The sequence below is a fragment of the Ranitomeya imitator genome, chromosome 1, assembly GCF_032444005.1.
Source record: "Ranitomeya imitator isolate aRanImi1 chromosome 1, aRanImi1.pri, whole genome shotgun sequence".
Taxonomy (NCBI): Eukaryota; Metazoa; Chordata; class Amphibia; order Anura; family Dendrobatidae; genus Ranitomeya; species Ranitomeya imitator.
This window is the reverse complement of record NC_091282.1, coordinates 416689202-416705651: the sequence shown is the minus strand read 5'-3', so window position 1 is coordinate 416705651 and position 16450 is coordinate 416689202. Positions and strand designations below refer to the sequence as shown.

General features: G+C 41.1%; 1 protein-coding gene across 1 annotated transcript in view; it reads right to left on the bottom strand.

The window, feature by feature from the left end:
- Window positions 1-406: 406 nt before the first annotated feature.
- The window catches only part of LOC138675041 (guanine nucleotide-binding protein G(q) subunit alpha), a 183087-nt gene continuing 167043 nt past the window's right edge, over window positions 407-16450 (bottom strand). Inside the window, exon 7 of the mRNA XM_069763001.1 lies at window positions 407-4339. Within this exon, the coding sequence (XP_069619102.1) occupies window positions 4149-4339 (191 nt within the window). The 3' untranslated portion in view covers window positions 407-4148. The remainder of the gene's footprint in view (window positions 4340-16450) is intronic.

Here is a 16450-nt window from a genome sequence, read left to right as displayed (position 1 = left end):
AGGAAGGAAGAGCTTTAGTTGTGTACAATGTACCACAAAGATAGTAAAAAAAAAAAAAAAAGCAAAGCCCTTGCATTTCATTCCTCCACATTTCAACTCATACCAACTCCCCCAAAATAACTGTTTTTTCATTTGTAAACTTGCACATTTAGAGAAACATATATACGTCACTCACTGAAGTGCTGTTAAGACCAGCAATGCATTTATATGCTCCCCTCCCCCACACATAAGATTTCTCAAGACTTGAGGTTATTTATGTGCATCAGGATAACCTAAAAAATGTACACGTAAAACACCAGCACATCAAGATAGCCTGCACTTAAACATGTATAGTAACCTCCCCTCAGCACGCAGTACAGCGCATTAGCAGTTGGATTGAAATGGTTATTAAAAATAAAAAAATAAGTCAAGTTCAAGGTCATTTATTTCAAAAGCACACATTTTACAGTTTCCTTGTGCTAGCAATGGTCTAGGTTCCCATGCAGGACATTCAATGAAAAGCACTCAATTTTGGCAAATATTTAAAAGGGGGGGAAAAAAAACTTTTCTTTTAGAATTTTTTTTTTCTTGCCCTCGACTTAAGTTTGAGGCACAAATATCTGATCTGGAGCTCTATAAGGCATGACCATTCGATCTGGAAAACACGGATACATTCTTAGTGGGAAACCCTGTGCGTTAACATTTTTACTTTTGTGCAAGAGTGGGTTATGTAAAAAAAAAAAAAAAACATGGAGAGGGATTAAGAAAAAAAAAAGGAATTGATATCTTAAAAATTTGTTCGCTTTCTGGAAATCATTATAGCCCCAAAAACATCCAAAGAAATCAGGTTTTTTTTTTAACATGACATGTCGCTGAGAAAGTACTGCATGTACAACATCTCATTCGCCGAGTCTGCTCTTCGTAAAGGTTAGGAAATGTGATGGCAGATACCATTTACAACATGGCACTGTGTCTTTAGAAAGGTAACGGCAGAGATATAGGTGCATAGAAATAATATGAAGACCCATCTCCCCTCCCACCCCCACCCCAAAAACTACTGCTAAATTTTGTGAAGTTTCAGTGTCAATTTTCATTTCTGTCACAGCATCATTGAAAAATAAAAACAAATATTCATATTTTCACCGACTAGAAATTCAACATTAGTGACAATTATATACATCAGAAGTGTGCTAACACCTTGTAGAATATACTGTACGTATTTGATATACTTTGTAATGTTAATGAAATACTTTTTTTTTTTGCAGAAGAAATAGGTGTACAGTTAGGACCATGAATAAAAAGTTTGGATTAAAATATATGCATTTATATAAATATTTATTAAGGATATTTATAACCCTCCAAGAATTTCAGTCCTTTCCAATGGATTGTGACAAGCTTTAAAAACCTCCGAATGACTGAAAACATGTTGAACCCTCACAAACTTGTGCTGATGGGCTACATAAGCAACCGTCAAATTAAGAAACACAAATCCTGAAGTGTAAAACCTTTAAAATCTGCACATTAATGGAGTCCTCAAAAAAAGAGAGAGCTCTTTAGTGTTGGCAATCAAAGAACACTCTCTCTTTTCTTTTCCTTTCTTTGTTTAGACATCCATTATAACTTGTACCCATTTTTAGAAATCGTTCAGATGGCATTTGTTCCCTGGGTACCATAATAATTGCGTATAGCTGCTGTTTAAATGGTGAAAAAGGGTTAGAAAAAAATAATAATCCTGAAGGTAAACTAATAAAATGTACATTCTTCTTTAAAAAATAAAAAAAAATAAAAATAAGTAACAATATTCGAAATGTGAATAAGCTATAAGACATACAATACAATTACATAGATACATATTTATCAATACAGCACATTCAGTTTGCCAAAAACTAATGATTACAAAGCCAATATGGATGCTGCCATATATATATATATATATAGAAATAGAGAGATGTATGTACAATGATTATAGCATTTATAATTGCACTATACCTACAAACAGTATTTTTCTTTTACTATACTTGTTAAATTACATGTATATTCTTGGGAAGCAAAAAAAATTAAAAGTTCTGGAGTTTTTTTTTATGGCGAGTAGTGACATATCCATTTAATTCTCCCAGCGTTTGAAGATTACAAATATGGTCAGGACTTAATGTAAAAATAATGTAAAAATTCTGTTTTCAGTGTTTTCGGTTATCCATCTATCTTTAGGAAAGGTAATCAATGTCTGATCGGAGTCCGACAATCGGCACCCCCGCCGATCAGCTGTTATAGGTGGCCGCTAGCTGGAACTGCTGACTTGCCAAGCAACTCCATCTTCCGGTAGTGGCCAAGCTTTCGTAATGCACATCATTCAAATCAATAGGAGTACCCTGCAGCAGACGCCAGAAGATGGCCAGCTCCTCAAGTAAGTACTTCCGGCCAGAGGTCCCCCGACACTGGTAAGAGCTGATCGACAGAGTTGCCGGGTGTCAGACCCCGTCTCATTAGACAGTGATGACCTATCCTAAGAATAGGTCATCAATGTAAAAACAGTGGACAACTTCTAATTTTCAGCTCATCTCTGCATCCCTGAGGCAGTGGCTTCAGCATTCACGACCCTTTCTTCCACCCTCACATGCTGCATAGCAATGAGATAAATGGCACAGCTGAGGAACTAACGCCTCCTCCACTTCAACAGCTTGCAAAACAAACCGTAAGTTGCAACAAAAGGAAAAATTGTACGAAACTGCAAAGCTGTGCAAAGGAAATATATGATTCTGTGCATTTTGTAATCATAAGGGTCTAATACTTTGATATCTTCTTCAATATGCTTTCTCATAGAAATCACATAACAGCAGGTCTGAACGTGTGAAAAAAGTCATTGGATAACTCTACTTATATTTGTAACATGAAGTTCAGCAAATGAGCACTTAAGCTGTTGCAGGTTTTAAGAGGCTCATGGAAAGGGATATACATAGATATAGATATATCTATATATATTGATATATCTCTGTATGGCACCTCACCTCAACATAGAGGGCACCAAATACATCTTAAAATACAAGGCTACCTGCGCAGAAAATGCATGCACGGACTGTTTGGCAAGTAGAATGGAATACTAGGAATTAAATACCTACTATATGAAGTGAAATGGATTATTTGGCAGGCATCAGATGCAGTCGGAATCTAATTTTGTCAGTTTTGGCATTTTAAATGTTTATGTACAATACAAAAAAGCCAGATTTGGCAACTAGATAGTCAGCTGTATAATACCACCTTTAAAAAAATGTATCTGTATAGTTGAACACAATGCAGTAAGATGGGGTAAAGTGTTTAGTGTTCATAGCATTTAGGATGTGCAAGTAAAACATGAAATATCTCCAATGGTTAATCCCCTTCTAAAGAAAAATGGCACACTAAATAAGAGTCCCTTCTATTCTTACTTTGTGTATCTTGGTCACTTTTTGCAGACATATCCTTCATCTGCCATTTTGTCTGTCCTCTTATGTGGATAGCTGAAAAGTGAACTCATGTACCTACGTGCTGGATGAGTTCTTTGAATCTTACTTCAAATTGACAAAAGACAGTACCAAAAACCAAATCTACTTTATACATGTCAATAATTTAAAAATCACAGTATCAATACTTGTTATCCTTCAAAAAGTATATAAATTAGCAAAGGTGATGGCTTGAATTTAAACATTTAAAAAAAAAAAGAAAAATAAAAATAAAAAAAGTTATGCCTAATTTCTTTTTCTAGAATAAGCGGTTCATAAAGGGATTCTAGAATGGGAAACCTTACAGTATTTTTAAATTTCAAAAGGTTAATAAAATACCCTAAGAACAGAGAGAACCATGCGGAACTCAACGCATCCTGCTCTCTCCTTAAAAACTAAATAGCAGTAAAAATTAAACAGGCCCTTGTGAGTGCACGACAATTCAAAACATAAGTCGTTTTTCTCCTAGAAAATTGGTGCCACAATGTTAGTGCAGCCGTTTGTTTTTCCTCTACATAGTTTAAATAAAATCATAATAATAATTACTACAAACTCTGCGATCATTCACAGAGTTCAGGACGGCAATAAATTAGTATTATGCAAATTGTTTCTTTTCTTCATTTATAGATAATACAGTCCTTCTTGTATTTCTTCAATGGCCCAAAGAGGGATTGTGAAAACTAGCAGGCACAGTTAGACCAGGTTGTATTCCTTCAGGTTCAGCTGTAAGATAGTGTCCTTGACAGCAGCAAAGACAAAGCGAATGTTCTCTGTATCTGTGGCGCAGGTGAAGTGAGAGTAGATTATTTTGTCACTGTCTGGATTCAGATCTACGAACATCTTTAAGATGAATTCTCTTGCTGCTTGTGCATCTCGCTGGGGTCCTTTTAAGATGGAAAGAAAAAACAAAACAAAGAATTAGGAATGATGAAGCGTTCAAACTCAACCATTATCCAATCTCAGAAAAGTACCACCCACACAAACATTTCCCTGCCAAGGCCGCATCTCCTACGTCCCTGCGGGGCGGCAACTCCATAAGCAAGGGTGTAGGAGATAAATCCTGGCTATTAACCGCAACAGCCTGCGGCCTGGAGCAGAATCCCTGTGTTTAAAGGTCTGTGCAAAACGGCCAACTGTAGACAAACGTCAGCGCTGCACAAAGACCAGACCTTTAAAAGGGGATTCTGGGGCAGACCTCTCACCTCAATGAGACCGATTAGTTCTGGTCCTGATGGCCATCGTCATGTTAGCCTAGTTTTAGTAACAAACATTCCCAGGTGATTTGCCTCATAGAAAACACTGTTCCTCCAATGATCTTCTGTCAGTGAGCGATCAGAGTAGTGACAAGTGCTACTGACAGAGGCTGTCTAAGGCGGGTTTCACATTTGCATTTTGTTGTGGTCGGCGCAGCGTCAAAACGACGCATGCGGAGGCATGCGCATACATTCGCATGGCCTGTGTACCCAATGTTAAAGATAGGTACGCAGGACGCATGCCGACGTAGGCGGAGCTGAATGGAAGAGGTGTGGCAGTGGATGGGGTTTAACAGAGGAACTAAGCAGCACTCCGTAGCTCTGCTCAACGTAACAGACAAAGCAATAGCTTCCCAACTTTCTCAGTTAGTCCCATCAATTTATTAGTTAGGATATACGGTTAGATAGGGTAGGTGTTTAGTATAGTATACGCTGTTTAGATTATTCACAATTAATAGATTTAGATTATTAAAATTTAAATAAATCATTAGGGTTAGGCTAAAAGTTATGGTAATGCTTAAAGTTGATTGCAATAGTTTTACCGATCATTTATCAGTTCTATCAAGCATTTGATCAATTAGTTACATACATTACATTAATCAATTTGTTAATTTTTGTAATATACACATACAAATATTATATACAACTAGCTATTGAACCCGTTCTACGCCCGGGTGGCGAGCATTTATATTGGTATATGATCTCCATCCTGGTATGTGCTGCTCCATCCTGCGTCCCCATCCTTTCATGTGCTGCTCCATCCTGCGTCCCCATCCTGTCATGTGCTGCTCCATCCTGCGTCCCCATCCTGGTATGTGCTGCTCCATCCTGCGTCCCCATCCTGTTATGTGCTGCTCCATCCTGTGTCCCCATCCTGTCATGTGCTGCTCCATCCTGCGTCCCCATCCTGGTATGTGCTGCTCCATCCTGTGTCCCCATCCTGTCATGTGCTGCTCCCATCCTGCGCCCCCATTCTGACATGTGCTGCACCCATCCTGCGCCTCCATTCTGACATGTGCTGCTCCCATCCTGCGCCTCCATTCTGACATGTGCTACACACATCCTGCGCCTCTATTCTGACATGTGCTGCACCCATCCTGCGCCTCCATTCTGTCATTTGCTGCTCCCATCCTGCGCCCCCATCCTGTCATGTGCTGCTTCCATCCTGCACCCACGTTCTGTCATGTGCTGCTCCCATCCTGCACTCCCGTTCTGTCATGTGCTGCCCTATTCTATCATGTGCTGCTCCCATCCTGCGCCCCAGTTCTGTCATGTGCTGCTCCCATCCTGCGCCACCGTTCTGTAATTTGCTGCTCCCATCCATATGCCCCATATGCTGCTCCATAAAGGTTTATGGCCCCCATAAGATGCTCCATGGTATATGCCCCGTACACTGCTCCATAAAGGTTTATGGCCCCCATAAGATGCTCCATTGTATATGCCCCCGTACACTGCTCCATTATGATTGATGGCCCCCATAAGATGCTCCATTGTATATGCCCCCGTACACTGCTCCATTATGGTTGATGGCCTGTTATGACCTGGTGGTCAGGACAATAATGGACCTGGTGGTTAAGAGCACACGGAATGACCTGATAGTTACTGATAATAAAGGACGAGCTCTGGGACGTGGGAACTCTGCTGACCGCAATCCCTAATCCTATCAAACACACTAGAAATAGCCGTGGATTGCGCCTAACGCTCCCTATGCAACTCGGCACAGCCTAAGGAACTAGCTAGCCCTGAAGATAGAAAAATAAAGCCTACCTTGCCTCAGAGAAATTCCCCAAAGGAAAAGGCAGCCCCCCACATATAATGACTGTGAGTAAAGATGAAAATACAAACACAGAGATGAAATAGATTTAGCAAAGTGAGGCCCGACTTACTGAACAGACCGAGGATAGGAAAGGTTACTTTGCGGTCAGCACAAAAACCTACAAAAAGACCACGCAGAGGGCGCAAAAAGACCCTCCGCACCGACTCACGGTGCTGAGGCGCTCCCTCTGCGTCCCAGAGCTTCCAGCAAGCAGGACAACAATAAAAATAGCAAGCTGGACAGAAAAAAATAGCAAACCAAAGAAATACAAGCTGGAACTTAGCTTCTGCTGGGAAGACAGGTCACAAGAACGATCCAGGAGTGAACTAGATCAATACTGGAACATTGACAGGTGGCATGGAGCAAAGATCTAAGTGGAGTTAAATAGAGCAGCAGCTAACGAATTAACCTCGTCACCTGTGGAAGGAAACTCAGAAACACCCACCAGAGGAAGTCCATGGACAGAACCAGCCGAAGTACCATTCATGACCACAGGAGGGAGCCCGACAACAGAATTCACAACAATGGCCCCCATAAGATGCTCCATTGTATATGCCCCGTATGCTGCTGCGATATATAAAAAAAAATACCATACTCACCTATCGTCGCTGGGCGCCGAGTGCTGGGGGGCCTGAGCAGGGACACCAGCGTGCTGTGGGGGTCAGGTGCCGGAGTCGCCGCTAGCTCAGGCCCCCCAGTACTTGCTACATTCACCTGGCCGTGATCCAGCGCTGCGTCCGCTCCGTGTTCCGGCTCCTCTGGCTGTGACTGTTCAGTCAGAGCACGGCGCGCATTAAGCGCGTCATCGCGCCCTCTGAACTGTGAACGTCACAGGCAGAGGACCCGGAACACGGAGCCGCACGCAGCGCTGGAACGGTGGACAGGTGAATATAATACTTACCCTCCTGGCGCGTCCACGGTCCCTGCCTCTCCGGTGGAGATCGCGGTGTGCGTTCAGTGTTTACGCATACCGCGATCTCCTGGGAGTGTCACTCTGTGGGGTCCAGACTGCGCCGGCGCTTGCGCAGTCTATAAAGGCTTCGGACAGAGTGACGCTCCCAGCGTTATATTATAGATATTATATATACATAATTTGATAGTTATAATTAGTACAAAATACATTCCTAATACTGTGAGTGATCTATTAGTTCAAGAATTAATATACACAGGGGAGAAATATTTGATACACTGATGATTTTGTGAGTTTTCCCACCTACAAAGAATGGAGAGGTCTGTAATTTTTATCGTTGGTACAATTTAACTGTGAGACAGAATCTAAAAACAAAAACCAGAAAATCACATTGTATTAAATGCACCTGTTTGAACTTGTTACCTGTATAAAAGATACCTGTACATATAATCGCACTCCAACTTCTCCACCATGGCCAAGACCAAAGAGCTGTCTAAGGACACCAAGGACAAAATTGTAGACCAGCACAATGCTGGAATGGGCTACAGGACAATAGGCAAGCAGCTTGGTGGGAAGGCAACAACTGTTGCCACAATGATTAGAAAATAGAAGAAACACAAGATGACTGTCAATCTTCTTCAGTCTAGGGTTCCGGTGTCAGTCTTTTCTTTTCAGAAGATCGTGAAAACATTTACCCTTCTCCAATCTTCTGGGACTTCTCTTGTTTTCCAGGATTTTTCAAAGATCCTGGCAAGTGGATCTGCAATTTCCTCTGACTATTCTTTCAGTACTTTAGGATCTACTTTATCTGGATCACAAAATTTAAATTAATTTAAATTAGTAAGTGTTCCTACACCAGCTCTCTGTTTATGGATAGTGTGGATAATTTTATATTTTTTCGATGGCACCAGTTGACAATTGCTTTCTTAGAGAACACGGATGCAAAATAGGAATTCCAAAGTTCGGCCATCTCAACATAATTTTTGACCACTTCACCCTTTTCATCCTGTAAAAATCCTATAGCATCTTTGACTTTTCTTTTGCTTTTGACATACCCCCAAAATCTTTTTTTACCGCAAGCCTTACTTCATTACTGGCTTTAGGTTTTCTTACTCTTACCCTACATTCCTTGCAAACAGCGTTATATTCTTCTTTAGATCAGCCCCCCTTTTTTCAATTGATGTACACTTCTTTTTTCATTTTTAACAAGTGATTAAGTTCTGTGTTCATCCACCCTGGTCTCTTTAAATGCTTGCAATTCTTCATTCGTTTTGGAATAGTTACCGATTCTGTAGTGAGAATTTCATTTAGCAAAATCTCCCATCTTTCTTGGACATTTCTGTCCTTTAGAACATCCAGCTATTGGACCATTCCCTACCCTCTTTCTCAGTGCATTAAAATCTGACTTTCTGAAGTCCAACCTTAAAGTCTGCGTCCTCTCTTGTCTTCCTCTTCTTGTAATCCAAAATTCGGGGATAGCATGATCGCTGGCTTAAATTCCCAGCCACCTTTACTTCCTCAACCATTTTCTCCCTGTTGGTAAGAATTAGGTGCAAGATTGCAGATATTATTCTCCCTTCTACCTTTTGAAAGAAAGTTGTTAGCAAGAGAAGATAAGAATTTTCTGGACAAAATTACTTTTGCCTGAGATTCCCAACAAATATCTGGATAGTTAAACTCTCCCATGATCACTATGTTGTACTTTTTTGAGAACAGAGACATCTGATGTAAAAAGAGTTAATTCATATGTTAAGTCTGTCCATGGGCCTATAGTAAACACCTACAATAGTGACCCAAACAGTTTCTACCGAGCTACCAGTCTCTGAAGCTTGGATCTCTGTGGAAATATTAGTTTTCCGCAAAAATACAATGCAACACCTCCTCCCTTCTTATTAATCCGGTTTCTAATAAATAAGTTGTAGCCTTCAAGGTTTGTATTCCAAGAATGTGTATCATCCCACCAAGTTTCAGTGATGTCTATAACATCATATCTCTCATGCAAAAAAAAAAGAAAATTATTTACGTAAAAATCATACAAATGCGATTTTTTTTAAAATGATTTTGGCTCTCAGTGGAAGTATACCTAAAATAAAAATTTCAGACCTCTCCATTATTTGTAGGTGGGAAAACTTTCTCAATCAGCAGCACATCAAATACTTATTTTTTCCATTGTATAAAAAATATATGAAGTAATAAAATGGCATGTCAGTCTTTTACTACAGAGGAGGTGTATGCTCTGTTAGGTTCTGACAGTGAAGAAAGTAACAGACGGTGATGAGGAATTCAAAAGTTTTCGATGCAGCGACAGTGATAGCTCATTCTGGTCCATCCTCAAAAGCGACAAGGACTAGTACAAGTCAGGCAAATCGCACTACTGGAGAAATGTCTCCAAACCAGGGAACAATGCCCAGTACAAGCGAAGACCCTAGTACTAGTGAATTCGCGCATGCCAAACAATGTTCAAGGGGATTTGCCACTTAATGTAGCAATTCCTAGATGGGAAAGTTTGCATTCAACTACTACATTCATCCCTGATTTAATGCCATACCTGATATAAAAGTGGAGTTTGAAGATTTTGGACCAGTTCATTTTTTTATTTGTTTGTGACAGATAAGTTGCTAGAGAATATTGTCTTACAAACATATTTATATGCTTGCCAATTTATCAGTCAGAATCCACAATCCTATTAGGCTAGGTCAAATTTATAGAAGCCATACTTCCTGAAATGAAAACTGTTTCGAGAGGAGTGTCATTTCTAAAATGGGGTCACTTCAGGGCGGATTCTGAAAAGTGCCAGAACAGCAGAATCCCCCTGAAGTCACCCCATTTTATAAACATCTGGGTGTAGTGACCATTTTCAATACATGGCACATTCGAATAGAGCTTGCTTAATTTCTAATTTACCTATTTTCCCACATAAAAATGTAAAATCTTTGGTTAAAAAACATTTTAATGGTAAAATTGTAAATATTTTTTCTTCACCACCCAATGGTATAAACATCTATGAAACAGCTGTGGTGTCAGTATGCTCACTGAACCACTAGAGGAATTCATTCAGGGTGATCGGTTGTAAAATGTGGTAACTTACGTTGGGAAGGGGTTGGTTCTGCTATTCTGGCAACTCAGAGGCTCTGACAATGTGACAGGTCAGCCACAAACCATTCTATCCAAATCTACACTCCAATATTACTTTTCTGGGGGAAATGTAGCTTCCAACGGTATTGGCACACTCAGGAGAAATTTCAAAATGGACTGTGGGGTCCATTTTCTCCCTTTACCCTTGTGAAAATGATAAATTTGAGGCGAAATCAAATTTTTCATGAAAACAATGTAATATTTTATTTCCACATCCCAAGATTTTAAAACTCTGAGGCATCTGTGGTGTCAAGATGGTCATTACACCTGCAGATAAAAAATTTGGGGCTAAAATTTGTGAGAAATGTATTTAATTTTCACAGCTCAACATAAAATTCTGTGAAGCCCTTGGGGTTCAAGGTGCTCACTAGTGATGAGCGAGTATACTCGTTGCTCGGGTTTTCCAGAGCATTCTCTGATGGTCTCCAAGTATTTGTGACTGCTCGGAGATTTAGTTTTTGTTGACTCAGCTGCATGATTTATGGCTGTTAGCCAGCCTGAGTACATGTGGGGGTTGCCTGGTTGCTAGGGAATCCCCACATGTAATCAAGCTGTCTAGTAGCCGCAAATCATGCAGCTGCGGCAAGGAAAGCTAAATCTCCGATCAGTCACAAATACTCAGAGACCACCCGAGCGTGCTCGGGAAAACCTGAGCAACGAGTATACTCGCTCATCACTAGTGCTCACCAAACCTCTAGATAAACTCTGTGAGGGATCTAGTTTCAAAATGGAGTCACTTGGGGGGTGGTGTTTCCACTGTTTAGGAACCTCAGGGGTTCTCCAAACACAACATGGCATCGTCCACTATCGATTCTAGATAGTTTTGATCTCCAATAGTCAAACGGTGCTTCATCCCTTCAGAGCCCTGCCGTGCGCCCAAACAGTATTTTCCAACACATACGGGGTATCTACAGTGGGGGAAAATAAGTAATTGATACATCGTCGATTTTACAAGTTTTCCCACCTTCAAAAAATGAAGAGGTTTGTAATTTTGAAGGTACACTTCAACTGTGAGACAGAATAGAAAAAAAATCCAGAAAATCACATTGTAAGATTATTACGTAATTAATTAACGCTTTTATCAAATAAGTATTTGATACAATAGAAAAACAGAACTTAATATTTAGCACAGAAACCTTTGATTGTAATCACAGAGGTCAGACATTTCCTATAGTTTTTGACCAAATTTGCACACACTGCAGCATAAATTTTGGTCCACTACTCCATACAGATGTTCTCCAAATCGCCGCTAGGCAACAATGAATTTCAGGTCTCTCCAAAGATTTTTTTATTGGGTTTAGGTCTGGAGACTGGCTAGGCCACTTCAGGACATGAAATGCATCTTATGGAGCCACTCAGCCATGACCCATCTTGAATTCGCTTACTGAGAGAAGGAGGTTTTTGGTCAAAATCTCATGATACATAACCACATCCATTCTCCCTTGAATACGGTTCAGTCATCCTGCCCCCGTTACAGAAAAGCACCTTTAAAGTATGAGGTTTCCACTACCATGCTTCACGGTTAGGATGGTCTTCTTGGGGTTGTACTCTTCCTTCTTCCTCCAAACATGGTGAGAGGAGTTGATGCAAAGAAGTTCTATTTTGGTCTCATCTGACCACATGACCTTCTCCCATGCCTCCTCTGGATCATCCAGATGCTCATTGGCGAACTTCAAACTGGCCTGGACATGTGCTGCCATGGGCAGGGGGACCTTGTATGCACTGCAGGATTTTAATCCCTGGTGGCGTAGTGTGTTACTAACGGTAATGTTTGAGACAGTGGTCCCAGCTCTCTTCAAGTCATTGACCAGGTTCTCCTGTGTAGTTGTGGGCAGATTCCTTACCTTTGTCAGAATTATCCTTAACCCATGAGGACAGATCTAGCACGAATATTGACAATCATCTTGTGTTTATTCCATTTTCTAGTAATTGTGGCAACAGTTTTTACCTGCTCACTAAGCAGGCAGGCAGTCTATTATCCTAAAAACACACGACCCCGGAAGAGGCGATCAGTTTAAGGACACCCGTCGGGTGTGAGGGGAATGCAACACCATGCTCTGTGACTACACCTGGGTATGTACACCATGGGCATTTAGTCCAATACAATTTTAGGTTATGGGTAGGTTTTTTTTTTTTTTTTTTTAAGTCACATGTTCAATATGGAACTCCTCTGCTGTGATGCACTCCTTTATACATGTATACTGCAGAGCCTATGAATGGACTGCACTAAGGTATTTTAATAGGTTTGTTTGGTATTTACTTTCCATTGGCTTTCTACCTGCATTTAAGCAGCATTTTTGAACTCTAAGACCCCTATCCTTCTGCCTCCCTACCCTTATTTACATCTTTCACAACTGTCTGCAGCGTTTCCGCTTTATTGGAGGACTTTCTGCCCCATCTTTTTAACCGTTTTAAAATTTTGTCTAATTAATAAAAATATTTTGGTTTTATTCTAATTCTTGTTTGTATTTTCTTCCTATTAGCTGGGGGGACCCCCTACCTAATTGAGTGTATTTTTGCCTTATGTCCTGTAGCCCATACCAGACGTGTGCAGGTCTACAATTTTGTCCATGGTATCCTTAGACAGCTCTTAGGTCTTGACCAAAGTGGAGAGGTTGGACTGTGACTGTGTGGATATGTGTCTTTTATACAAGTAACCAGTTCAAACAGGTGCAATTAATACAGGTGATGAATGCAGAGTAGGAGGACTTCTTAAAGAAAAACTAACAGGTCTGTGAGAGCCAGAATTCTTGCTAGTTGGTAGGTGATCAAATACTTATTTCATGCATGAAAATGCAATTTAGTTATTTAAAAATCATATATGTGATTTTCTCTTTTATTTATTTTTTTAGATTCTGTCTCACAGTTGAAGTGTACCTCCGATAAAAATTATAGACCTGTCCATTCTTTGTAGATGGGAAAACTTGCAAAATCGTCAGTGTATCAAAACTTATTAACCCCCCACCCCCAGTATGCAGCTCTGGCAAAAAATAGGAGACCACCCCATCAAGACCCTGTCATGGGTAGCCCAATATGCAGACCTGAACCCCATTGTAAACCTCTGGAATGTAATGAAGAGGATGATGGATAGTCACAAGCCTTCAAACAAAGAACTGCTTAAATTCTTGCGCTAGAAGCAGTGGGAAAGACTAGTGGAAAGCATGCCAAGACGCATGAAAGATGTGATTAACCCCTTTCTGACATTAGACGTACTATCCCGTCGAGGTGGGGTGGGCCCCTATGACCACCGACGGGATAGTACGTCATATGCGATCGGCAGCGCTCACGGGGGGAGCACCGCCGATCGCGGCCGGGTGTCAGCTGCATATCGCAGCTGACATCCGGCACTATGTGCCAGGAGCGGTCACGGACCGCCCCCGGCACATTAACCCCCGGCACACCGCAATCAAAGATGATTGCGATGTGCCGGCGGTACAGAGAAGCATCGCGCAGGGAGGGGGCTCCCTGCGGGCTTCCCTGAGCCCCCCGCAGCAACGCGATGTGATCGCGTTGCTGCGAGGGTCTCTTACCTCCCTCCCTGCCTGCTCCAGCCCCGGATCCAAGATGGCCGCAGATCCGAGTCCTGCAGGGAGGGAGGTGGCTTCACAGTGCCTGCTCAGAGCAGGCACTGTGAAGCCTGCAGTGCTGCATGTCAGATCGGTGATCTGACAGAGTGCTGTGCAAACTGTCAGATCACCGATCTGTGATGTCCTCCCCTGGGACAAAATAAAAAAGTTAAAAAAAATGTTTTCAAATGTGTAAAAAAATAAAATAAAAAAAAATATTCCTAAATAATGAAAAAAAAAAAAAAAAATTCCCATAAATACATTTCTTCATCTAAATAAAAAAACCAATAAAAGTACACATATTTAGTATCGCCGCGTCCGTAACGACCGGACCTATAAAACTGGCCCACTAGTTAACCCCTTCAGTAAACACCGTAAGAAAAAAAAAAAAACACGAGGCAAAAAACAACGCCTTATTATCATACCCCCGAACAAAAAGTGGAATAACACGCGATCAAAAAGACAGATATAAATAACCATGGTACCTATGAAAACGTCATCTTGTCCCGCAAAAAACGAGCCGCCATACAGCATCATCAGCAAAAAAATAAAGTTTTAGTCCTGAGAATAAAACGATGCAAAAATAATTATTTTTTCTGTAAAATAGTTTTTATCGTATAAAAGTGCCAAAACATAAAAAAATTATATAAATGAGGTGTCGCTGTAATCGTAGTGACCCGAAGAATAAAACTGCTTTATCAATTTTACCAAACGCGGAACGGTATAAACGCCTCCCCCAAAAGAAATTCATGAATAGCTGGTTTTTGGTCATTCTTCCTCACAAAATTCGGAATAAAAAGCGATCAAAAAATGTTACGTGCCCGAAAATGTTACCAATAAAAACGTCAACTCGTCCCGCAAAAAACAAGACCTCACATGACTCTGTGGACCAAAATATGGAAAAATTATAGCTCTCAAAATGTGGTAACGCAAAAAATATTTTTTGCAATAAAAAGCGTCTTTCAGTGTGTGACGGCTGCCAATCATAAAAATCAAACCCCCCATTCATCACCCCCTTAGTTAGAGAAAAATAAAAAAAAATGTATTTATTTCCATTTTCCCATTAGGGCTAGGGTTAGGGCTAGGGCTAGGGTTGGGGCTACAGTTAGGGTTGAGGCTAAAGTTAGGGTTGGGGCTAAAGTTAGGGTTAGGATTTAGATTACATTTACAGTTGGGAATAGGGTTGGGGGTGTGTCAGGGTTAGAGGTGTGGTTAGGGTTACCGTTGGAATTAGGGTTAGGGGTGTGTTTGGATTAGGGTTTCAGTTATAATTGGGGGGTTTCCACTGTTTAGGCACATCAGGGGCTCTCCAAACACGACATGGCGTCCGATCTCAATTCCAGCCAATTCTGCGTTGAAAAAGTAAAACAGTGCTCCTTCCCTTCCGAGCTCTCCCGTGTGCCCAAACAGGGGTTTACCCAAACATATGGGGTATCAGCGTACTCAGGACAAATAGGACAACAACTTTTGGGGTCCAATTTCTCCTGTTACCCTTGGGAAAATACAAAACTGGGGGCTAAAAAATAATTTTTGTGGGAAAAAAAAAGATTTTTTATTTTCACGGCTCTGTGTTATAAACTGTAGTGAAACACTTGGGGGTTCAAAGTTCTCACAACACATCTAGATGAATTCCCTGGGGGGTCTAGTTTCCAATATGGGGTCACTTGTGGGGGGTTTCTACTGTTTAGGTACATTAGGGGCTCTGCAAACGCAATGTGACGCCTGCAGACTATTCCATCTAAGTCTGCATTCCAAATGGCACTCCTTCCCTTCCAAGCCCTCCCATGCGCACAAACGATGGTTCCCCCCACATATGGGGTATCAGCGCACTCAGGACAAATTGGACAACAAATTTTGGGGTCCAATTTCTCCTGTTACCCTCGGGAAAATACAAAACTGGGGGCTAAAAAATAATTTTTGTGGGAAAAAATTTTTGTTTTATTTTTACGGCTGTGCATTATAAACTTCTGTGAGGCCCTTGGTGGGTCAAAGCGCTCACCACACATCTAGATAAGTTCCTTAGGGGGTCTACTTTCCAAAATTGTGTCACTTGTGGGGGGTTTCTACTGTTTAGGTACATTAGGGGCTCTGCAAACACAATGTGACACCTGCAGACCATTCCATCTAAGTCTGCATTCCAAATGGCGCTCCTTCCCTTCCGAGCCCCCCCATGCGCCCAAACAGTGGTTCCCCCCACATATTGTGTATAATCGCACTCAGGACAAATTGTACAAAAACTTTTGAGGTCCAATTTCTCCTGTTACCCTTGGTAAAATAAAACAAATTGGAGCTGAAGTAAATTTTTGGTGAAAAAA